The sequence below is a fragment of the Clavelina lepadiformis genome, chromosome 1 (assembly GCF_947623445.1).
Source record: "Clavelina lepadiformis chromosome 1, kaClaLepa1.1, whole genome shotgun sequence".
NCBI lineage: Eukaryota > Metazoa > Chordata > Ascidiacea > Aplousobranchia > Clavelinidae > Clavelina > Clavelina lepadiformis.
Genome location: NC_135240.1, coordinates 25,203,594 through 25,228,133, shown reverse-complemented (window position 1 = coordinate 25,228,133; position 24,540 = coordinate 25,203,594). Strand labels below are relative to the sequence as shown.

General features: G+C 35.7%; 6 protein-coding genes and 1 non-coding gene across 9 annotated transcripts; 5 read left to right on the top strand and 2 right to left on the bottom strand.

The window, feature by feature from the left end:
• The first annotated feature begins 282 nt into the window (after positions 1 to 282).
• Positions 283 to 5,381, top strand: LOC143444343 (beta-catenin-like protein 1). Its single transcript, XM_076943539.1, has one exon. It carries the CDS (start codon positions 2,819 to 2,821, stop codon positions 4,889 to 4,891), a length of 2,073 nt encoding a protein of 690 aa, XP_076799654.1. The 5' UTR covers positions 283 to 2,818; the 3' UTR covers positions 4,892 to 5,381.
• Positions 5,382 to 5,419: 38 nt separating this feature from the next.
• LOC143444342 (sphingomyelin phosphodiesterase 4-like) lies at positions 5,420 to 7,970 on the top strand. Its single transcript, XM_076943538.1, has one exon. It carries the CDS (start codon positions 5,428 to 5,430, stop codon positions 7,708 to 7,710), a length of 2,283 nt encoding a protein of 760 aa, XP_076799653.1. The 5' UTR covers positions 5,420 to 5,427; the 3' UTR covers positions 7,711 to 7,970.
• LOC143444344 (dimethyladenosine transferase 1, mitochondrial-like) lies at positions 7,743 to 11,792 on the top strand. Of its 2 annotated transcripts, XM_076943540.1 has the most exons (8): positions 7,743 to 8,086; positions 8,331 to 8,469; positions 8,547 to 8,701; positions 10,454 to 10,562; positions 10,626 to 10,777; positions 10,977 to 11,096; positions 11,180 to 11,310; positions 11,463 to 11,792. In XM_076943540.1, exons 1-8 carry the CDS (start codon positions 8,045 to 8,047, stop codon positions 11,716 to 11,718), a joined length of 1,104 nt encoding a protein of 367 aa, XP_076799655.1. In that variant the 5' UTR covers positions 7,743 to 8,044; the 3' UTR covers positions 11,719 to 11,792. The 2 variants fall into 2 exon arrangements, with proteins under 2 accessions (XP_076799655.1, XP_076799656.1); XM_076943541.1 differs by lacking the exon at positions 7,743 to 8,086 and having other exon boundaries at positions 8,325 to 8,465.
• LOC143444345 (inactive hydroxysteroid dehydrogenase-like protein 1) lies at positions 11,732 to 15,731 on the bottom strand. The gene is made up of 6 exons (XM_076943542.1): positions 14,318 to 15,731; positions 14,075 to 14,180; positions 13,609 to 13,777; positions 13,115 to 13,288; positions 12,793 to 13,020; positions 11,732 to 12,731 (listed from the first exon to the last, which is right to left on the bottom strand). The coding sequence occupies exons 1-6, from the start codon at positions 14,550 to 14,552 to the stop codon at positions 12,627 to 12,629; spliced, it is 1,017 nt and encodes a 338-aa protein (XP_076799657.1). The 5' UTR covers positions 14,553 to 15,731; the 3' UTR covers positions 11,732 to 12,626.
• A 2,499-nt stretch (positions 15,732 to 18,230) lies between these two features.
• Positions 18,231 to 20,220, top strand: LOC143464664 (coiled-coil domain-containing protein 12-like). 2 transcript variants are annotated; one of them, XM_076962577.1, is made up of 3 exons: positions 18,231 to 18,252; positions 18,501 to 18,745; positions 19,074 to 20,220. In XM_076962577.1, the coding sequence occupies exons 1-3, from the start codon at positions 18,246 to 18,248 to the stop codon at positions 19,320 to 19,322; spliced, it is 501 nt and encodes a 166-aa protein (XP_076818692.1). In that variant the 5' UTR covers positions 18,231 to 18,245; the 3' UTR covers positions 19,323 to 20,220. The 2 variants fall into 2 exon arrangements, with proteins under 2 accessions (XP_076818692.1, XP_076818701.1); XM_076962586.1 differs by lacking the exon at positions 18,231 to 18,252 and adding an exon at positions 18,302 to 18,426.
• A 64-nt stretch (positions 20,221 to 20,284) lies between these two features.
• LOC143449685 (FUN14 domain-containing protein 1-like) lies at positions 20,285 to 20,956 on the top strand. The gene is made up of 2 exons (XM_076949987.1): positions 20,285 to 20,602; positions 20,888 to 20,956. The coding sequence occupies exons 1-2, from the start codon at positions 20,285 to 20,287 to the stop codon at positions 20,954 to 20,956; spliced, it is 387 nt and encodes a 128-aa protein (XP_076806102.1).
• A 3,074-nt stretch (positions 20,957 to 24,030) lies between these two features.
• Trnam-cau (transfer RNA methionine (anticodon CAU)) lies at positions 24,031 to 24,103 on the bottom strand. The gene has a single exon. It is a non-coding gene; the product is annotated as a tRNA-Met (tRNA).
• Between the last annotated feature and the right edge of the window lie 437 nt (positions 24,104 to 24,540).

Here is a 24,540-nt window from a genome sequence, read left to right as displayed (position 1 = left end):
CGATAAACTGATATGATTTATTGTTATCGTTTCATGCCGCATTACTTTATTATTTTTCGATTCATCCAGACGTATTTAACGTTAGGTATAAGCTATAAGGTATTATAACGTTTAGGTTAGGTATTTAACGTTAGGTGTAAGGATTTAATTATAATCCACGTTTTTCAAAAGTGATTTTTTGTCTTTTTCCGAACTATGATTAAGTTATCACCTGCATGTCATGCTTTGTGAAACATCGCTCATGAAAGAAGCTACCGGTAGCCTATTTCTACCTTGTTGTGCATAGGCTGACAGCTGAGGTTTTGCCCAACCTTGCAGAATGCACCTCAAAAATGTTGTTGAATAATCTTTCCCAGTGTGGCAATTTCTGACGAGACGCTGCTGAATCACAAAATTGACAGCGTCTCTTTCACCGGCTGCCGTTTACCTATTTCGGATAAAGCTACTTTGGTAAACGGCTAGCCGGTTACACAATTGCATTTTCTTACTTCTGTAAACGGTGGCCGGTGAAGTAGGCACTTATTTTACAGGTCGCCGTTTACCAAAGTATGAAATTTAGAATACGGGAAACGGCAATTACGCTTGGCAGTGAATTGAAATGTATAGGCCTACTAATTTTCAAGTTAAATTGACGTAGCCTAGGCCTACTGATATTTCCAAAGTATAAATTAACCTAAAACTAATCCCTTCCGACCCAAAGTCTCACTTCTCATAATTAAATTACCAAGCTAGACTTCAAATTGAAATAAATACTATTTTTCAATTTAAAGTCACATTATTTTCCAAAATCGAAACTTGCCTAATCCCCTCTAAGTTCCAACCCCAACTTTCAAATTAGATCAAAAATAAATTTGGATAAAAAAGTGAAGCTAAACAATAATAAGATTCGAACTCGAGACCCCTAGCACAGGAACATCCACTGCACCACCGCATTACTTTTCTTATCTAGCCTATAACAAGAGTGATAAACCAATAAGCGAAAATTTGCTGGTCACTGTATTGTGATTCAGCAACTTTGGTAAACAGACGCTGGTAAACTAGTCACTTCGCACAAAATTAGGTGTAAACACTGTAACATGTGAACAATTGCGAACTGTCTGACTAGAGTCTAGGCCTAGTCACTAGACTAACTGACTATCGTAGCTATTTGCATCATTGACTGCAAGACTGTCAGACAATATAGCATCAATTTTTGCTTATTTATTATAAATTTGCATATAAATAATTAATAAGCTTTGCCATGTTTATTGATTAGGTTAGGTTATACATTGGCAAGAACAAAACTTGGTGTGCATTTTCGTATCGTTTAGCCTACTTTTCACGATTTATTTTGCAGAGTAAAGATCGCAATGCTAAGCATTATAGTTGTAGCACTATAAAGAACATGCTTAAGAGCAATTAATCAACAGGAAAAAGCGGCAAAGCCCAAGGGTTTAAAACAGGCATGATCGCAATACTAGTGCAGTTGTGCGAAAACAGTCTGAACATAATAAGATGATAGGCAAGGTTGTATTGCATGTGAGTTATGTACATGAGTTACATCTTGTTACAACCGTGGCAACTGCGAATTCACTTTGCTCTGTTTTTTGTTTCCTTGTTTAGATTGAAAGAACACAGTGTCCCACAGTGTTTTTCTGATCGCACTTGGTGTAACATCTTTGGAGTTTGTGTAATCTGCGGCGAACTGGCCTTCAGCTCATACAGATGGTTCAGTTGGTTTGCATGGCCACCAAACCTATAAATTAGTTAAATTCTAATGTTTTTCAAACAGCTTACGACAAACAAAGTATTACAAGCAACAAAAAATGTAGTGAGCATGCTCACTAAAACCTGAACTAGAACTAAAGACACTGTTATTAACAACAAAAATAGATTATAAACAGGAATGCGATTTACTTTGCGGAGCGAACGTTACGATGCTAACCGATTTAGTTATAGCGCTATAAAACACGTGCTCATGAACAAAAGTTTATATATATACAGTCAAATCTCGTTACAATGCCACCCGTCAGGACCGAGAGGAAGTGGCATAGTAACAAGAGTGATATAGTAGCGAGGGTTTGTAAAACGGCTACGATAGATCAGCCTTGTTATGTGACAAAGTAATGCAGCATCTAACTTTTCGAATTTTAAATTTTGTTTCACATTCAGAAATTAGCCCATAATGTCAACTAGAAAGCGCAAGCGAACCGACTTTACTTTGCATGCAGCAAAGAAGTGGGAAGCTCAGGGTGATGCAAGCCTGCAATCGGCTAGAAGACGAGATCTGCCGAAAGAACATGCGCCAGGTGATGATTCTTCAGAGTTTTGGGCTGAGTTAGATAACTTGAGAGAATACATTACATGTAAATGTAGCATTTTTGTTTCGTTAATACAGTTACAGTACTCTCAGGTGTGACATAGTAGCGAGATTAAGGGGTGGCATAGTAAATATATTTTCCTTTGTTGGAGATAGTTGTAGAGGATCAAAGTGGTATAGTAGCGAGGTGACAGAGTAACGAGATTTGACTGTATATAACATAGTTTTAATACATTAGAAAAAAAATGTTTTAAACGCACAGTTTTGATGATGTAGAGCTCTTTTATTTCACCAGCTGCTGGTCATTGAATTTGAAAAAAGCAACTTCTAAGCTAAGCTAGTTGAATGGTTAGCCGGTTTTGCAATAGTTATTCTCTTACTTCAGTAAATGGCAGCTAATGAAGTAGACACTTATTTTTACCAGCTGTCGGTTACCAAGGTATCAGTATGGATTCCATGCAAAGTTGTTTGCTTAATACCTATTACTAATAAATAAACAAAGAATTAAGACTTCTGTACATGCGATCATGCCAAAATTTGTTTCTTTGCATGCACGATTTCTTGTCAAAAACTGCCTTAGCCTACTGTCCAGTTGGGTCTGTTATGACATTTTACTACAAAATTTTTAGATGTTTATTACACTACCTTCAAACTTCATGTTGTTGTAGGAGTAATGAGATAAGTGTTTATTCTACAATGGATGTTGGAGAATTGCTTTCATTTAAGCCAAGTGTTAATGCAAAACGAGATTATCAAACCGACAACAATGAGCAAGACACGTCACGTAAAAAGAAACTTAAACTCGGAGGGTTTGGTCAAAGCAGTGGTGAAGCAATGGGCAAGGACTTGGATGCTTTCTTCAGCAGTGCTAAGCAAAAAGTTGCAGTCGATGATAAACCCAAGAAAAAGTCTACTCGGCTGCAGCTTGACGCTGGTGGTGCCGTAAGCTCTGGAATGAAGCGAACTGTAAATATCGCAGCTCCTACTCCTGTTGCATCTAATGTGAATCATGAGGTCGCGACACAGAGTGAGGTTCCAGAAGAAACTGAAGAAGAGAGGCAACTTAGATTGCTTGAAATGTGGGAAGAAAAGGTTCAGAAAAATCAAGGAGAATCAAATGAAGTTGAAGAGTATGATGACCAACGTGTCAAAAAACTAATCTTAACATTTGAGAAGAAAGTTTTCAGGAATCAGGAAATGCGAATTAAATTCCCAGACAACCCAGAAAAGTTTATGGAATCTGAACTTGATCTAAATGATGTTATCAGTGAGATGAAAACACTTGCAACCATGCCAGAACAGTATCATTATCTTGTAGAACTACGAGCCATTAACTCACTGCTAACACTATTGAACCATGCAAATTCTGACATTTCAATAGCTGTAATAGATCTTCTTCAAGAACTCACTGATGTTGATACAATGACAGAAAACGAAGAAGGTGCTGAAGTTTTGATTGATGCTCTGACTGATGGCCAGGCTGGTGCTCTTATTGTACAAAATTTAGAACGTCTTGATGAATCTGTAAAGGAAGAAGCAACAGGTGTACATAACTCACTTGCAGTGATCGAAAATATTTTGGAACTGAAACCGGAGCTATGTGCTACTCTTTCAAGGCAGGGACTTCTTGCCTGGATCCTGAAACGTCTTAAAGCCAAAATCCCATTTGATTCAAACAAGCTCTATTGTTCAGAAATTTTGTCTATAATTTTGCAGAGCCATGATGAAACTCGGCAACAAATTGGTGACATGGATGGCATTGATGCAATTTTGCAACAGCTGGCATCTTTCAAGAGGCATGATCCTAAGTCTGCTGAAGAAATAGAACTGATGGAGAATTTGTTTAATTGCTTGTGTTCATCGTTACTCTATTCTACAAACAAGAACAAGTTTTTGAATGGTGAAGGCTTACAGTTGATGAATTTAATGCTACGCGAAAAGAAAATGTCTAGAAGCAGTGCACTGAAAGTTCTTGACCACGCAATGAGTGGGAGTGATGGCAGCAGCAATTGTGCAAAATTTGTTGAAATTTTGGGCTTGAGAACACTTTTCCCACTCTTTATGAAGCCCCCAAAGAAAACGAAAAAGATAGGCACCTCCACAAAAGAACATGAAGAACATGTTGTTTCAATCATAGCATCAATGCTGCGAAACCTGAAAACTTCACAACGGCAACGTCTCTTGGCAAAATTTTCAGAAAATGACTTTGCCAAAGTAGACCGGCTAATGGAACTTCATTTCAAGTACTATGATCGTGTTCTGGCTGTTGACAATCGTCTTGAGGAAGAGAAATCAAAGTTACAGCAAGATGAAGATTTTGATTTGGAGGAATTGGAGGATGACTTTTATCTGCGCAGACTTGATGCAGGTCTTTTCACATTGCAGCACACAGACTATGTCATTGTTGACATTTGTGCCTCTGCTTCATCACAAATTAAACAGCGTGTCTTACAGATTCTTAATCTCAGAGGAGGATCTGTAAAAAGCATAAGGTCTGTGATAAGGGAATATGCAGGAAGCATTGGCGATAAGGACGGTGCATCAGTGGAAGTAGAACAACAAAGAATTATGGGTTTAGCTGACAAGTTCTAATTTCATACCGATATAGTGAATTGTGATATGTTTCCTTGTATATTCCGATTCATCTTTATTTTGTTTGTGTGGAAATTGTTGAATTGTTCACGTCTGAAGTGTAATATGCTGTTTTCCGTGGTTATGTTGTTGTGTATAGACTTGTATCAGTGATGATGATGTGAACTTATTCGTCATGTTTAGCTACGTTATTCAATTAGCTAAAACTGCAATATTTGTCACAATATTTGTGATGCAACGATATGATTTTTTATTTGTGATGCGACATATTTCTGCCAAAATTCAGTAACTTTGCATTTCGATCAAAACATGGACTTTTGGGAGCTGATATATTTTATGTATAATGTATTATAATTATATATATCATACTTAAAGTTGGCTTGCATGCAGTTATCAACAGCATGAATTATAACTTTTAAACTTAAGCTCTTAATAATAAAAGTTTGAAATGTGTACACTTAACATATGTTTTCTTATGTGCTATTTCCAGGTACCCACCTTAAAGTTTCAGGTTTTGTCTGTTAACAAACAAAAAGATGAACTTTGAGCAGTCAACCGCCAGTTCGAACCCATTTACTGCTGCCTTGTTAAAACCAGCTTTATCAGAAAAATGTCAACTGCTAACAAAACTAATTCAAGAAAGCAACATTAAAGTCTTGCATCAAAATTTTTCTGCTTTGGTACAAGATATCTTTGGTCTCCACTCATCTGGTTGGGGTATTCAACACATTAATCCACAACAATGCTCATTTGAATGCAATATCTTGAAGGAATTTCTTAGTTGTAAAGGGCCAATGCTACGGCTTGTGCATAAGCTTCAAGCGGAGAGTATGCTCTTTCGCTATGACTTTCCTTATTCACTCTTGCCACCAACTTTTGTCAATGTTCCCGATGGTCAACAACGAATTATGCAACAGATTCAGAATATTTCTTTCGGAGCAACTCAGTTTAGCAATGGTACATCAAATTTGAAAGGGCAAGCATGCATTCGTGTTTCTGCATTTGAATTTTATTTTTATCATTTTGCTTACTGCATAACTTTCGCGACACCTCTTCCACCTTCACAACAGCAGCCTCACTTATATCAGCAGATGAACTTAAAGCCAGACGAAAATTTATATTTTTCATTGGTTGATGATTACTTAATGTACTTTTTACCCTTGGATGGCTCTTGTCCTCCAAACATGCGCTCTCCTGAGACAAATACGCAAAGTACTTTGCGTTCTCAGTGGATGCCAAATGTAAGTTCAATGCTCCGTAAGACAGCGGCGGAACAGACAAACAGGCTTGGTGTAACTACAAACGAAATCTGGCGATCTGATCTTCTTGTTCATATAATGGTTGAGTTCTGGTTAGGGCAATGCCATGTGCAAAAGCAATCTGCTCGAACTCAACTTCCACCAACTGAAGATCTGTTGCGAGCTGTTCGTCGCTTGGTGAAACACATGCACTACTTCGTTAACGTCAATACTTCATCATTGGTTTTATCACAGTTAAATGATTCTCAAATGGATCAGTTCAAGCAAAATATTATGTGCAACTGTTTACAGCCACGTTTGTTTGAATTTCTTAGCTATTGCTTTGATATATGGCCTTTAAATAACACTTTTAGAATTGTTCTAGAAACTTGGCTGAGCTATATTCAGCCTTGGAGGTATATAAATATATCTAACCCTGATGGGCAAGGAGAGCAAAGACTAAGTGACAGCAGAGAGGTAGCCAATGTTTGGTATCATTTTATTGCTAGCAATCTTCAGTTTTATAATAAGCTCTTTTACGATTCCATCACTCGCTTTCTGCGGATGGATTTAAGCAGACAAGCCAACTCAATGCTGCTCTATCGAGTCGCAAAAATATTTTCACAACCCAATCTTCTGTCAATGATTGAGGAAGCGGAGGCTGCAACATATGGTGGTGAATATCAACCAATGTATTGTCCATCTCCTGGGAGTTACATTGCTCTTCCTCGTTCTGTTGAAGTTACTCGTCCACCATACTTGATCAGCTCTGAGGAACTACGCAAAGTTGTAAATCAGCTACTTATTGTGTGTCAGCAAGCTCTGGGAACAGTAAAGATCAATACAAAGCAACAAGCCCCTGATTCAGCTTCACGCATTTTAGGGTTTATTGGCTTAAGTTCTCTGGCTGATGTTGGAGACAGAAACTTTTCAGATTCAAGCTGGAAGAAATCCGAACAGCAAATAAACGATTCCATGCTCATGTTTGTTGCTATGTTTGATTTGGGTTTACCAGACTTAGACAGAAGCTATCATTGGGAAAATGATTGTGGAAATCCATTGGGACCTGAAGCCCCTGATTGTTCTATTGGTGAGGATGGTAATATTCATTTGTCGCAACTCGGACGATATGAACTAATGAACAACATAAAGAAACTGCCGGTTCAACCTAATTGTGACCCTGAACTGCAACCGATTAGAAGTTTTGAAAACCCTACTCTCGTCAGATTGTGTTATAAAGTGTCAACAGAAATTAATAAAAAATATGGTCACATGTTTCAAGGCTGGTCTTCTCGCAATGACTTTGTGGGTAAGCTAGCAAAGCATTGTTTGAATCCTTATGCATTTGATGACAATTCTCCACACAAATACCAACAAGCTGCACAGAAAGTGCTACCGCCTGCTCGTTTGAGTTTGCGATTTGTGGCTCATTACCGAATCATATCATACATTTTACTCTACTTTTTATTTGGCTGGCTCTTTGGTACGAGCATAATTTCATCTTTGTTTTTCTTAGTAGTCATCTGTATATTGTATTGCATTTTGAAGGTATTTGTGACTGAGTATATTTTTAAACCGTAATATAATGAAGCTAAAACATTATTTTAAACTTTTTTGAATTTCTATCAAGAACTGCCCTCTGTGTTACTGGAACAGATTATTTGTATTTTACATATAAGCTGTGTTGTGTCATTAGGTTAAAACTTGAAAAAAAACGCATGACTATATTTCAAAGTCTTTTCTGTACCTACTGCCTGAGTGCCTGTACTCTTAGCTTGATTTAGTTGTTTTAATGTGAAAATCTGCTGCTCAATTAAGTTATATTTTGTTTTTATTTCTAGCTTTTTATTAAACCAAAATCATATATCAATATTCAGTGGTTGTGAAACAGACATAGTGTGCTTTTGTATGCGAAATGAGGCAAAACATACTGAAGAGATCTTTCCATCAGGCAAAGGTGGTTGATCATGGAGGCTAAAATGCATTATGTATTTGTAACTAACTTTAGAGTGATTATGATTTTAGAGGTATCAAACATCACAAGGGCTCACTTACTAGCTTTAAAGGCTCCGTTTAACTTAAACTATATGAGCGTAGGATAATGTTTAGGTTAATCAATGTTTGTTTATGTAGGAATTCATTGTTTACAAACGGTACCATTCGCATGCATTTTTTTCATAACGTATGGACTTTAATTAAAGGTTGTTGCTGACAGTTATGGAAAGGAAAAAGCCCCACCATTGCCACCACTTCCAACTGTTAGCCAGTTGGTTAAACTATACCAGGTCCGAGCTACCAAACATCTTTCGCAGAATTTCTTGTATGATCCAGCCATTGTGAGTAAGTCTAGCACAATCTTTTTAAAAGTAAGTGCATGCATAATGTATTTGTTAGTTTACACATGTCTACAATTACAGGACGATTTGTGAGTTGTCTGTCAAACAAGCTAAATGGCATGCATGTGTGTGAGGTGGGACCTGGACCCGGTTCGATCACTCGTGAGATTTTGCACAGGGAGGGAGAACACTTAACTGTTGTAGAAAAGGACAAACGATTTTTGCCATTGCTTCAAGTAAGATTTTATTCAAAGTCAACTGTTGTGCACAGAAATAAATTTTGAGTTATCACCACTTTTAAGGACTAATGCTAATTTTCTGTTCTGTTGCAAAACTATAAATTTTGAGAGACAGTTGGGAAAATTTAAAAGGCCATTTCCATACCTAAAACAGTTTAAAATTACTGGTTGTGCATTAGGGTTATGACTAGGAAATTTTTTTTTGCCTGTAGCAGGAATCAATGAACATTTTGGTATAAATTTGGAAAATTATAATTTTTTCGTTCAAATCGTAAAAAATATCCCGCACAAACTGACTTTAATTTTTGACATTGGTCTAAATGTAAAAAAAAATTTACAATTCAAAACTTCATTTTTGCTACAAATTTAATGTTCAAATATTTGTCCTTTTTTGCACTTCTGGTAAAGTTCTTCCATCATTTGACTCCCCTTTCTGCAATTATGTTAGTGCGTGGCCGTGGGTCATCTACAACGGACTTATCCAAATTCCAATGGGTTTTAAGGCACTTGAAGGCTGCAGGACATTCGAGCTCAAAGATAGCATCAAATAATCTTTGGTATATTCCATCTTTAAACCTTTTGTTAGAAAACGAGGCTTCCTGCCACACATTTGCAATGAATGATGATGAATGATGCCACACACTTGCAATGATATCTCCAGAGTTAATCTCCATCTAGGGATGAGGAAGTAGGCAATCATAGCATAAATGGCTCTTGAATTCCATCTAGCATTGTGTAGAGATGGAAATTTATGCCATTTGATTAGTGGAAATCTACCATTTTCTTTGAAGAAGCGGAATGCTCTGCACAACTCAAAGAGAAACTTAAAATCATCCATCCTGGGTTTTCAACCATTTCAATCTCCATTTCTGGCTTGTAGGATTGCTGCAAGTTTTCGTAGTGTTTCACCACATCATCTACAAATTTGTAGTTGAGAGTTGGTTTTGTTGAAGACATTGGATTGAAGAACTATAATACATGCTTTAAGACTCTATCAAGAATATGATGTTTGCAACCAATATACTGTGGTTTATCAAAACCCTTGCTGATCATTGCATTTTGCAGTTTCACAACAAAGCCATTCAGCCGTCCAGTATTAACAGATGTTGTGTCACATATGATCATTTTCAAATTTTTCCATGCATCATATTCATCTAGTAGGTTTTCTAGGCTGCTGAAAATATCTTGAGCTGTTCCACTTTCGAATTTTAGAACACCCAGTTTGAATTCTCTTGATGGAATTTTCAAGCATACTACCTGATATTCATGTTTGCCAATCTTTTTTCCATCAAAGTGTAAACAGAAATTATTTTCCTCTTTCATAACTGATTTTAATTTTAGCTTTGCATTGTTGCCATCTCTTATAACTGCTCACACAATTTACCAAAATAAAATTTCAAATCTTCGCAATTAAAATTATGTCAGGCAATTTCAAATTAGTCGATATATATATATATATATTACATTGAAAACTGGAAAAATTTGGTGCGGGAGATTTTTGTTTAAACAGTCTTAACTTTTGTGAGTTTTCAAATCAGGACATAAAAGTTCATCATTTGTAACTACAGGACACACAAAATTTAAAATTTTTTTTTTAAGTCATAACCCTATTGTGCATACTTTAGTATGCTTCCAAACAATGGGTATTCTACGTTATAGTGTCACATTTTAAGTTTTGTAAATGCAATTATGACAGCAAATTAATTGCAGTATTATTAGCTGACTAATATTATTATTATTAATTACAAGTATATATCTGATGTCATGCCTAACAAGATGACAATCGTACACGGAGATATTCTGCAATATGACATATCACAAGCATTTCCAAACGAACTTGCTAAGTCATGGAAGGACGGTGGGTTTCGTCATATGAAATTTACATACCAAACATAAATGATGCTTATTTATTTCCTATTAGACCCTCCTCCATTTTGTGTCTTTGGAAATTTGCCGTTCAATATTTCATTGCCGCTTCTTTTTAAGTGGCTTGATTTAATTTCTCGACAAGAGGGAGTGTTTGAGCTTGGAAGAATTCCATTTGTGTTGACCTTTCAGGCTGAAGTTGCTGAAGTAAGGAACATGTTTACTTTTGCAATATATAGTAACGACAAAATAAAGTAATTAATGCAATGCAATATGTTTAATTTGTGATCGATATATTTCATTCTGTATGTAGTGGTAGAAACAAAAGTTTTAAACTAGTTTCTTTTAAAAAGGTGGTTTGTTGAGAATCAATCAAGTTTTTGATAGTGGTAATCTACTTTTTCAGAGGCTTGTTGCACCACCAGGAACTCCCCAAAGATCAAGACTATCCATTTTATCGCAATATCTTTGTGACATAGACTATCGTTTTGTAATAAAAGGAAGATCTTTTATACCACCGCCTAAAGTGAGGATTACTAGGAAATTATTCTTTTTTATTGTGATATAGTATTTTGTAACGTACTAATAATAGTTGTGCTTTAATAACAGGTTGAAGTTGGGGCCGTGAAAATTACACCATTAAAAAAACGTGAGATTGACCTTCCATTTCATTCAGTGGATATGGTTGTGAAGCATGTCATATCCGGCCAACGACAGAGACCATGCAAAAAAGGGGCTTCGTATGTTACCATTTACATTTTTTTGTTCACTACACTGTTATGTTTGTGTGTTCCAAACAATAAGGTAGTAGTAGTGGTAATTTTATTTTTTTATTTAGTGATAATTTCCGAGATATTTATTCCTATTATTTATATGATATTAATGTTTGTAGGACTTTATTCCCACCAAGAAGAAAAGATTTAGTGGAAGAGATCTTTCAAATATCGGGTGTAACGCCATCTACAAGAGCTTACATGCTAGACAACTTGCATTTTAGAGATTTATGCTACGCATATGAAGATATCGCTAAGCGAATCCCACAGCTCAAACTGGTGGATACGTTTGACCCTAACATGTGGTCTAAGACATATTTTGATAAGGATGGAAATCCAAGAAATAACATTAACGTTGAAGCATTGGGTGACTAAAATTTAACCATAATGATTTTGAAGAATTTTTTATTTCTTGTGACTAACGAATAATAAACTATATAACTATTTGACTCCTGCGTCAGAGAATGCAAACAGCGATGTTGAAAATAAATGTTTATTGCCCATTTTGCAACGTTTATACCAGGGGTGTCCAACCCGTGGCCCGCGCGGTATTTGTCGAAATGAGGTATATTATCAACTGAATCGCCTACGTAATTTATGGCGAACTTGCAATTGGCATTGTTTGTTTACTAATTTCTGACAGCCATATGGAAAACTCGCATTGCATTGCTACATCGTCCATCTCACCGAATATTGCCAACGTGTTAGAGAAAAACAGTGCCTAACTTCACATTGAAATGTCGACGTGTAGTAAAAACTTTATTGAATTTACTATATCTTGGTATGTTTAATGTTCTTATAACTGTAAAAGAGGATAATACGTATTTCTAAGGTTAGAATTTTGGTGTGAGGGTTTTAATTAGCAGTAAACACTCAAGTGACCCGCGAGTGCAATCATTCGTAAATCGCATGTGGCCCTTTGGCCAAAAAGTTGGCCGCCCCTGGTTTATACAGTTTTCCAAAAGTGTCTGAATAGTGGTGGTTCTGCAAGAAAAATATGCAATACAATGCTGTAAATTTTCTAAGAAAAGTATTTCAACAAATTTGAAAAACGGTAATCTCTAACATGTTAGTTATACAAACTGTACATGACTAAGGCTAATCGTCGGGTCCTTTACAGGCAATGCATTTGAGAAACACTGATATACACAATTAAGATAAAAATAAAACAATAGAAATAAATTGCTAAAATATTGCACAAAAATTACATAAGAGCAACAAGCATGCAAAGCAGGCTACATTGTTGAAGAAGTTCACCAGCAAAAATAAAAATCATCTTAAAACTAAATATTCTTCTTTTTGGAGATCCCTTCCTGATTCAGTTGCAGTTGAAACCAGTGAGATAATTTGATGGACAAAAAGCGGGGCGTCACTTTCAGAAACCAAGTCTGAAAAAAAAACAGTAATTCTAATATCTGCCATTGAATGATGTATCACCAAAATACTTACTTGCACAGTATGTGGAAAATAGCCAGTATTAACTCTGTATAATCCCAGAGTTCGCATAGCTTGGTTTACATAGGTCACTGGAGTAGGTGTGATCAGCGAAGACTGATTTAAAATCTTTGAGAAACTTGTCATATTGGTAGCAACATACATGGGCATTAGAGATTGAACATGGATATTGTATTGCTTCATTTCATAATGCAGAGACTCAGAAAAATGGCTGATGAACTCCTGGAAAAATAAATCCAGTCAGTAAGGTGAGCAATCTTTTCTGTTGGAAATAAAATAACACATTGATTTGTTAAACATTTCTGCATGTATGTACCTTTGTTGCAGAGTAAAGAGCTATATATGGAATAGGCAAGCATGCTGCTCCTGATGACATGTTGACTACAAGACCACGCTTTCTCTTTATCATGCCAGGTAAAACAGCATGGGTGAGTGAAACAGTTGTTCGTATGTTGACCTGAATGAGTGAATGTGTTCTTTCTTCATCAACCTTCATAAATAAAGCATAGCATAAAAATTGCCATGCCGCGTGACTTTCCGGTACTAATCGTAGTTGAATCACCACAACTTAAATGCAGCATATCAACGACTTGACTTCAATTAGGTTATTTTAGTTACAGATTGCACCTTTTATTTTATTTTGATTACTTGCAACATCACCAATTTAATAAAACATGCAACAAGACACAAAGGACTTCAGACTTATCATTTTCTGTTCAGAGACTCAGAGAAGAGTTGATTAGTAAATTTGGTATAGATGACTTAAAGACATCTCCGCGTGTTAATGTAACAAAATATAAATTCACTTACAAAATCAAATCTCATGGGAAAGTCATAATGTATTCCAACATTGTTAATGAGAATTCCAATATCCAGTTTGTTGAAAATCTCTTTTATTTCTTTCATTGAATCCAAAGATACATTCGCAAAGTCTTGCTCCAAGATAAGAGTGTGTACATTGTACATGTTTTCGATATAACTTTAATAAATACAAGAAAAATGAATGAAAAAAACATAACTAGATGTAAATGGACACATTTAAGGATATACAACACATTACCAGAAAGTCAATTTTAACCTTTTAAATGTGAGATATGGATTGCTTGGTCTACCACTGTAATCGTTAAGTTGACTTCTACAAATAGTTTAGATTGCAAAACAATCTTCATTGTTTGATACAAAAACTTTTCCTTTCCCACAACTAGCAGTCCAAGCTCAAGCATATTTAAGGAATCTATGTATTTCGATAGCAATGAATATTTCTTATATATCATACCTGGATTCTACCTTCAAGGCAGTGCTATTTCGAGATATTAGGATAATATTTAAACCTTCAGAAGCTAATCTTCTGGCAAAAGATTGTCCAATGCCTGATGTGCATCCTACAAATATAAAATGTAGTTACGATATAAATTATTTACTAATCAACCAATGTTGCAACTTTCTGCCTGCGATATTAATCTGATTCATGAAATCGTTCATATTCAAGAAATCAGAAATACAGTGACTTGCGCTATACCTGTTACTACGGCCCATTGACCATATGATTTGATGTAATTTCTTCTAAATGATGATGTCACACATTTAGCTGAAGTGACAAACCAAGATCCAACTTTCACAGACAAACGAAATGTATACCACGCACCAATCAGTGCAAGAACATTGGTTGTGTTTGTAGAAATATAGTTTAGGTCATGAGAGATTTGCTTCAGTAGGAAGAAAAATGAATCACAAGTGCTTATTAGAGCTGACATGTTTCTTCCAGGTTACGCATTAATTCTACAAAATATTCAGAAAACTATGATGGTATTTTGTTCAATTGACCAATAAGTTAATTAACTGTCTGTGATTAATCAACACTTTTGTTAGAAAAGAAGCACAAGTGGTAAAAGTAGTCATCACTCACTTCAAGACTTCCGAAACACAAAATGTTAGGTAGGCTATACAGTCTATAACAGGGGTGGCCAACCAGTCAGAGACTAAGAGCCTCACTTCTTACTGTGTTAACCGCAATGAGCCACATCATACACATTATGATTTATGGCGCTTTTTCTTATTACGTCATAATACTGCATCAGATTTTGTTTCAGTTTCATCATCTTTATTCTGGGTCGAAATCTGATGTAATCAGTCATTATTTAGCAAATATCAATTGAACATTAGCCAGTAGAGATTACTTTTCTGTATTATTAATCTGCTTAAAATGTACTCTCTTTCAGAGGTTCAATTTGAACGAAAGAGTCGCATGCGGGTTGGCCAGGCCTGGTCTATAGGAAGATAAACATTCTGATACACATCTGTTTAGTTGTTTCCTTTCTTTTACCATCTGATACAATTTAGTTCTATCTTACCTATGGTACAAATGCAATTGACCTGACTCTGTCAGTCAATAAGCTTAATTTGACTTTAATCTAATATATATTAGCCTATATGTACAAGTTTGGTGTGTATTTGGGTTTGGTCGTTGTGCTGCTGATAAAGTTCTATCTTACTCAGATTGTATTACTGTAGGTTTTTACTCTCAAGGCCTTGACATATTTGCTTGTCTAAGTTGTGGAAGTTACAATAACTTGTTACACCTACACGTTTGCAACCACATGCTTCAGCAAAACTTTTAGACCACCTACAATTAAGCGTTTTACAGTTTTATCAATTTATTCACCATTTCGCAGTGAAAATAACAAATTTTTAAATCTTTAAGAACCGAATTTGGGCAGCAAAGAACGAAAGTAAAGTACAGCGATCCAGTACAGCCGTAGCGCTAGTAACTGATGCCTGTTGGAGGGTAGCCTACAGCAAGCCAGAATCCATAAGGTTTTGTTCTTTCAGTTTTCTATAATAGAATTAGCGTATTCTCACTGATCATGTGATCCACTGTAAAATTAGGAAAAACCGAGGTATGTTCAGTTAAAATGCGTTTGTGTTTATACCAATCGGCCCATAACCTATCGTTTCAGTTTGCAAAACGACCTTTTCTCTTTTGATAACCTTACTGTTGACTAGGGAAAGCCCCTATTCCACGCAAAATTGCTTCCAATCTATTTACACAGTCATTGTCACATTAGCAAAAATAATTATTTAAGACTCTTTTCAAAAATGTAACATTACTGTTTTGTTGTACTTTCAACAAATGTTCTCACAAAAAAATTTTCAAGGAGAAAGTTTTTGTTTTAACTTACTAAAAGGAAAATTTAAGGCATGCAAACAGCTATACATTAAATTATTTATCAATAATTTAATTTTTGGTTAAAAGCGCGGTGGGGACAAAAATATGAAGCCAGTTGTCATTAGCATGCGCTAATGATCGCAAAGAAGTAACAAAGCCAAAAAAGTTTAAAACGTGCTAAAAATAATTAAGGTAATAATTGCTGGTAGCAACTAGCACGGCTATTAAACCCATAATTAGTTAAATCCACAAAACAAAAGTTAAAAAGCGAACTAGAGCACACGAGCAGGTGGTATGTTCATGTGGAATGTTCAAGAAACAGATGATTGAGAATTGCTTCAATGCTGTACATTAATGAATGGGAAAAGAAATCCCATCCCGGACAGGAGCTTTTCTATAGTGGCCATGACAATAATGTAGGACGTTGTTGATGAGCTCGAGTTTGTACAGCAAATATATTCACTCCTGAAGATCTTCGGAAGATGTGAGGATGTGCTAAATGTCATAACTAGCCCTTATTCCTACGGAATTCTCATGCAGATCTGATGATGGATGATGTTATAATGTTATTTGTGTTTTATTTCGTGTGTTCATCAACAAGCGCTGTACTATATTTTGGCCGTGTTTAGTATACACGATCCGGTTTTGATTACTTCTGAATTACGTCATTCGTACTACATCGCTCAACGTTATCAACTCATCATACATTTTCACGCATTGAATTGTATATAAATGAACAGCCCATTCGTCAAACAATTACTTTAAAAGATGGAATTATTCCTTTGCGCCCATACGAAAGGCTAATCCGTGTATTCCATTTTTCCTTTCGTATGGGTTAATCCTTGACGAAGCGGGTGAAATGAAGCTATGTATTCTACTGTTCTGTTGATCATAGATATCTTATATTAATGATTAACTGCGGATGGCAAGGAAATGTTTCGTCTATTCGTCTAAAGTTTAGACTGTAAAATGAAAACGGTCTTACAGAGTTACAGGTCTTACTGATGATCTGATGCTAGCCTGTGGGTTGTATTATACTTTTGCACCCCGACTTGAAGGAAATCATGACGTGACAATTCCTCAATACTCGATTTTAATATGAGAGTGCAAAAGTGAAAGAGACCCGCTAGGCTGTCGACATTTTTTGCAGGGCAGCTGGGTAGGCAGGCTAAATTTCAGGGGACGGTCCATTGGGCGTAGCCTTTACTACTAGGCGCGCAAATTTTATTAAATTAAATTGAATTTTTAGGTGCAATTTGAGTTTGCAAAGTTACTCTGTTGCTGAAAATAGGTCGATTTTATCTTTCATTACACTGTTACAACAGCAAACTGGAAAATATTGAACAACATTACACGCTAAACATAGGCCTATTCTGAATTATATAAAAGTCAAGAAAAGAATCACACAGATAGACAGAGATTATTTTTTTTACTTTTTTGGGATGTCTTTTGTGAATATTTTGGATTGAGACATTTCTCGTTGATATTAGTTTCATATTTTCTTTTTTCATTTTACAAGGTTTTAATTCCAGATTGAAAAATTTGCTGTTTTTAGTGAGAAATCTCCCACAGAATCAAGTTGACACAATTAGGCTCTTTGTGCACTTAGCAAACTTTCCAATCTGGCTTTAATTGACCTGTTTTTTTTTAGATAACATAGTAGGCCGTAGTGGAAAGTGTGGCTCTTAAACGCACAAGACTCATCAGTCTGCACTTAAAAATTTTTTTCATTTTTACACCAATTTATTGTAAACAACCAAGGCAAATTAGATTGATTCCGTTAAGTCAATAGCATTTGAATATTCCAACAGCTTTTTAGTTGTTACTTGATTACCCACCAGAAAGATAGATCGTGGAATGTGAGTCATTGCTGTCGGTAACAGAAAGTTGTTATTTATTTTATATTTTTTGAAAAGCGCAAGGTAAATGAAACCTGTGAATCGAGTAATGCAAGTTATGTAACCATAAATTAAACTAAAAATGTTATGTCCATGATGTCTGCTTAATGCTATAAATATTGCAATATTAAAGTGCACCATCCGTTTTATGTGTGGTATGCAAAAAATTACAGAAGTTATATATTAGTAATTTTGTCAAAATTTTCAATCCAATCAAATTATGTCTTATCAATCCTATGTACTGAGCAGCAACACAGTATCACACATGGTTTTTTGCTTATTCAACCTTATCATGCTTGAGAACCGAGAAAAATCAAAAACCGCTTTGCAAAAGAGTAGTACAAAAATTATGTTTTGTCTATGTCAGTGAGTATGCAACAAATATGAAAGGTTAGTTAAGCAAGGTAGATGTACACTCCTGTCTTGCTGATGCATCAATTCTTTTTTAATACGTATTGTGAAATAGCATTGAAACAGCCAAATCTCTGCCTGATTTGCTATTAAGTCAATGGGTAGTTAAATCGTTTACATTCTAAACCCTGGAAGCGCCTGCATAAAGAACTGGTATACCCTGCTGTCTATTATGAGCACCATATCATACATTTTTAACTTCTTTGTATTTTTGTATGCATTTTAAGTTAGTGCTGTCAGAGCTATGGGTGATCAGAATATTGGCAATTTGGAGGAAGAGGCAAGAAAGCGGAAAGAGCGTCTAAAAGCCTTGCGGGAGCAACGTAAAGGCAATGAACCAGCTGCTAAAAAAGAGAAGGTTGACTTACCAAAGCCGGAGTTAAAATTACGAAATTATGAACCTGTAACAGAGGATTTAAAAACAACTCAATTGAGTAATGCTAAGCCAGGCATCGTGGAAGACCACATAAAGGTACGTACATGTAACGGTTGTATCTGTGGTGCCATATCATTGCTTTGGCTGTAGTGCCATATATTTTACTGTACAGTGTTTATGTTACGTACTTAACAAGATAATTCGTATGCTTCTAAATTTAGCTAGCATTTTAGAGATACAGTAAATTTTATTTTGTCGTATTTCTTCAATGTTTGCCCACCAGAATAGATGCTGTATGTATTACGTGTTCGTGCATGTCAACCTGTAGTGAAATACACTTCATGTATATACATGTTTTTCTTTAAAATTTGGAAGTTTTAAAAAGTTTCTAATTAATCCTTATATTTAACATTTCGTCATTCAGGAGCAGACAGAGAGTGGGTTACCTCAACCAACAATAACTGATGATGTAGACTTACTCAATCTTGCACCACGCAAACCTGACTGGGATTTGAAACGTGACATTAAAGCAAAACTTGAACGTTTAGAAAGAAGGACTCAACGTGCCATCACAGAACTTATTAGAGAACGTTTAAAAGAATCTGCTAAAAAGGATCCTTCAAACATTGCTGCTGCCCCCGATGTTTCTCAGGAAGGCTATGAATCTGACTAATGTTAACTTTGTTCTATTAAGTAGGAGTCAGAGTGAAATTGAGAAAACCAGTGGGTATATGCTACTGTCTCTACTTCTCACAAAGAGTAAAGTGATGACCATCAGTTTATCGACAGAAGTATGTCGCTTAGTGTGTTCCAGCTGCTCAAGTTTTATATTTTAACAGACACAAATATGTTGAAACATCTATGAATTGGACGTTGACATGTGTTATGTGTACCATGTTTTTCACAATATAATGCAGAAACGGAAACCTTTTTGGCCTCAAAATTTATCTAAAGCCTGTTTTCGTAGTTGCACTTGTATTACAGTCATCTAAATCTTCCACCAAGCAACAGTAATTTTTAATGGTGATGTATGCTCAGAATAGTGTGTTTGAAGTAATTCAATAACTTAAAAGTGAAACTAACGCTAAAGGGCAAGACACCAAACTGGTACTTGCTGAGTTCCAATATACTCTTTCAGTAAGCCTTATTTTGCAGGAGTAACTTTAAATATTGCCAGGGTTTACTTTCAGGGTAGGTCTCATTATATGGAAACCATGGTACTAACTTAGCAATAATATAGCGTACTGGTAACTTGTGCTTGAGCTTTCAATTTCACTGTTTAACCGCATATGGTAGATATAGAGATGATATTTAAAATTTGAATGGAAATGATGCCATTGTTAAAATTTTACCGTGTGTAAATGTTGATCAAGGTTGCATTTTCATGCCTTTGTTTTTATTGTTTTGATATTACTATTTTACTTGTAGTATCATTTTCATATAACGACATAGAACTTAATTGAACCAACACTTGCATGGGTCCATCCATGAGAGATATTTTCCATCCATCTTCTGGTTAAAAGGGTCAAATAACTTGTTAACTTTAATTTGCTGCTTTTTATATGAACAGATTTTTTGGGCAATGTTAGATAATTTTATTGGTAAAAGACTAAATTTGCTAATGAACACTGACAAATGAATCCGTCCACTGAGGAAGATAACCAAGAAGAATATGAGATACTGGATGTAACTGAAAATGCACAACAACGAATGTCTGCTTTTATTGAATACGTCGGAAGAGTTCCGCAACTCATTTCCCGTGTCCCTCATTCAGATGTGGCGGTTGCAGGCCTTGGTGGTTGGGCTGTTGGGTATTTGTTCAAAAAAGTTGGACGAGTAGCTGCCACTAGTGTTGGCGGTGGATTGTGTTTGATGCAGCTTGCTTATCAAAGCGGTTACATAACCATTAACTGGAACAAATTAAATAGGGACATGAACCGAACCCAACGAATTGTAAATTCTACAATAAACGAAAACCAAACTGAAATCCAAACAACAATACATAAAGTCAAAAGGTTTTTCAAGAAAAACGTACCTTTGTCGGTGGGGTTTGCTGGCGGATTTTTAATTGGAATGGCAACATAAACGCAATCGTCAATTTTTTAAGTTAAACCAATTATATAAAAAAAGATAACTGTTAGTGTTATATTGGTACAATGACCTACTGTATCGCTTGGCACATTTATTTTGGGAGAATGAAAAACACTTTTGCCTGTCATTATTTTGCTTCAATTTCAGGTCGATTATATGGTTAATTTAGTGAAAATTGTGCCCCGATACTCTGACATGTGGAAACTCGGTTACTGATGTTATTCAAGTACGCTTAATTTTTTCTTGTACATGCAATTTTCCATTGCAAAATTATCTGAAAACTGCCGTAACGCAAATGTTATATATAAAGTTCTCACATTAAACTACTTTATTGTTGATACCAAATACCACATTATTAAGTAGCTACGCATTGGTTTTGTCAAAGAAATACTTGAACGTACATAAAGTGCTTTACGAGTTGGCTGTTGGCCATTGATCGGTATGGTACTAGGTTCTATTTAACCAGAGGCGTGTGACCAAAATCCAACCCCTTTTTTCTTGGCCCCCATTGCAGATTTAATCTGTTTATGCTAACTGCTGGCACGTAGGAGACAGTAAGTTGAGGTAAATTTAATTACATGTGTTACCAACCAGTATGACCCAAGCAGGTTTAAAAATCAAAAGAAACGTTGAGATGATGACTCTGACTTCTAGGTGGTGGACAGTTTTGGGAATAAGTGTAACTTCACTCCAACACGTTCGTTTTTTCAAACCTGAAACATAAGAAAAATGTGTTATTAATTAATAATTTGGTTGTTCTCAATCAGTCGATATTCTTTGCGTAAAAAAAAACAAATTAGAAACTTCGAACTGGTCATTCTCAATATAATTCCAAGAGCTGAGACAGTGCCGCATGGAATACCTGGAACAAACTGATGGCGGTAGTGAGCCGAATTATGCTGTTTGAATCCGGAGCGAACCTTTTTTCTTGTTTGTCCAGGTTGTCAACATACTTTTCACTCACCACAGTGGATGGGGAAAATATACGACACGAACCGCAGGTGCGAAAGCAGACCCGGATTAAGACGATTGTGGTCCTGAGCAGCGACGGATTTACATGGTAAAGTGCCCTGGTTCCTAGCTATGGTGGGGTCCCTTTCTTTCAAGCGCATATTCTCCAAGTTTAGCGTTATAAACTCCATCAAAGCGTTTCATAACAGACTAGAGCCAGCTTTTGTTGCATTACGGTAAAGACTTCTGCAAAAACTTAAATAACAGCGTCGGCTTAACAGTAAAAAAATATACCGGTAACAGAAATATTACGTGCAATAAACTGATTCTAGTGCCACCCTTGACTAAAGCTAAGAGGGTAGGATATGCTTTTTTGCTAAACATAGGCCAATGTCGTTACCGAATTCCGCGGAGCGCAAAAATTTTCCTTTTACGCCCGAAAATCTTCCAAATGAACTGTATATAATCCTGTTCTCATACTTAATTGTACAGTACGAAATCAAGATGCAATGGGTAACGCAATAACAATTTATAGCTACTGTAGGCTATCTTTTTGTACCATTTTGGATGACACTGTAATTTTAAGGAAGCCATAAAATGACAAGGAAATACCAAATCGATTGAGAAATATATACGCTCCGTAACAAGAACTCGAAAACGTAAAACGGTTCGCTCCGCAGCGATCATTGAAACCATCGCCGAATTTAAGTCTTACAAAAACTGTTATCAGCAGTGTTATAATGACTCGAGTCACGTTTTTAAATTACTTCACTTGACTCGAGTCTCGGAATATAACTTGACCCAAGTCATTAAATGTTAGTTGTTATTTTATTGATCAACTGAATTACAGACATTTGATTTTGTTGCGAAGGATCGGTTAAAGGTATAGCCAATGACATCATTTGATTTGACTTGCCTTATATTTTCACTTGACTTGATTCAATTAGTAATTTGATTTGACTTGACTTGACCCGAGTTTTAAAAAATGACTTGATTACAGCACTGGTTATCAGTCCCAAGGATGACAACGGTATAATTAATTAATAAACCACAGACATTCCAACACCATACACTTTACCACTGCAAAGTTTAAAAAGTCTTGGTCAAGTACTGTAACCTTCATTTTGGTTACGAGATTTATGTCTAAGTTTAAAAAAACTTCCTCAGCCTACTCGTAAGCAAAGGTTTGGCAATTAACATAACCGTCGCCGTTCTATAATAGAATAAGCGATTCAAGTCAAAGTAAGTTTTATGTAGAATCAAGAAATTTTAGCATCTAATTTACCATTTTTACTTGGGGCAAAGTTTTAGAAAAATCGCTTTAGATAGAGATGGAATCAGAGAAACATTCAGAGATGGAAAAAGTCGAGCGAGGTTTTTGAAAAGACTTAACTTGACTTGTGTTTTATTCCTTAAAAGACTCGACTTGACTCGTGTTAACGTGAAAATTTCGATTGACTTGACTCGAGTTACGAAATAAATTATTTCAAATCGATATTGAATCTGTGTTTATATTGTGAAAGAGTTTACTACGCAAAATATTCCACTGAATGTGCGTAGGAGAATGGGGTAAAATCAGATTTTATGGTTATATTTCCATGACGAGTTTTCGAAAGTTTATTATTTATCGACCTAAAACGAAAAGTAAATGGATAATACAGTAGTGACTTGGTATGTGTTCAGACTTGCACTTGACCATATTAACGTTATTGACTCGACTAGATTTTAGTTGGCAATGTAATCAAAATGACTCCGCTTGACTTGGACTTGCACTGTTAGTGACTTGAACTGTGTCACGACCATTTAGACTTGTTTCCATCACTGTTAGATACATGAAGACTACGCTTCGAATTTATTTGCGATATTCATTTGAAAAGTTGTTGCTGTAGTAGCCTAATTGTAGCCTGTTCAGTCAATATTTGTTTCACCAACAAACCACTAACATATATATAGATTTTTGTTCTAAATATGCTTATTTTCTACAAAGGCATAACTTTTCGTATTGCAGTGGGATAGATGAACTACAGATTTTCATATTTTTCAAAGGTGGTATGTCCCTACTCCCTAACATAATCCTAATCGAAAAAATCGGCTTATTGATCAAACACTAATGCGAAAACTTTTAAACTTATTCTAAGGCACAGAAATTATCGGTATATTTCTAAATTTTGCCTTCTAGGGTATAACCTATCTTACCCTAAATCTTTTACCTTAAAATTTACGGTCTGTATTTCTTTATTATAGTTGGGCTTCCGTTTTCAAATGCAATTTGGCAATTTGGCACTAAGTGACCCTAGTGAAAGTTGTTGTGCGGATGACGATTACCAATAAGAAAATAATGCCCCGAGTGAGGATCGAACTCACGACCTTGAGATTATGAGACTCACGCGCTGCCTACTGCGCCATCGAGGCTACGAGACATTTTACATGTAAACCTCTACTAATTCGCCTTGGGGGGCTTTTTCCGTGGCATTGCTGTGGCGGTTGGAAGTTGGGAATCGTTAGCAACATACAACGCATTGAACACAAATTAAGTATAAAGTAATATATCATCTTTTTACTTTCAAAGAAATATGGTCTAATCATAAAATCGCATTTCATGATAATTTACGATCGAAATAAAGTTTCTGATAAATGACGAAATGACTGAAAGTCCTTTAAATTTTTCGTTGCAGTCAAATACGCAATGTCGCATATTGCAAAACTATAAAAAAGTATCGTGCACTATACCTATTTGTTTGGCAATACAAAATCATTTCTATAAAGATCTGCATAGAAGTAAACATACACCACTGTCGATAGGCCTTTTCCACGCTCCGTTTACTCGTTTTATATTGAAAAGGCGAAGT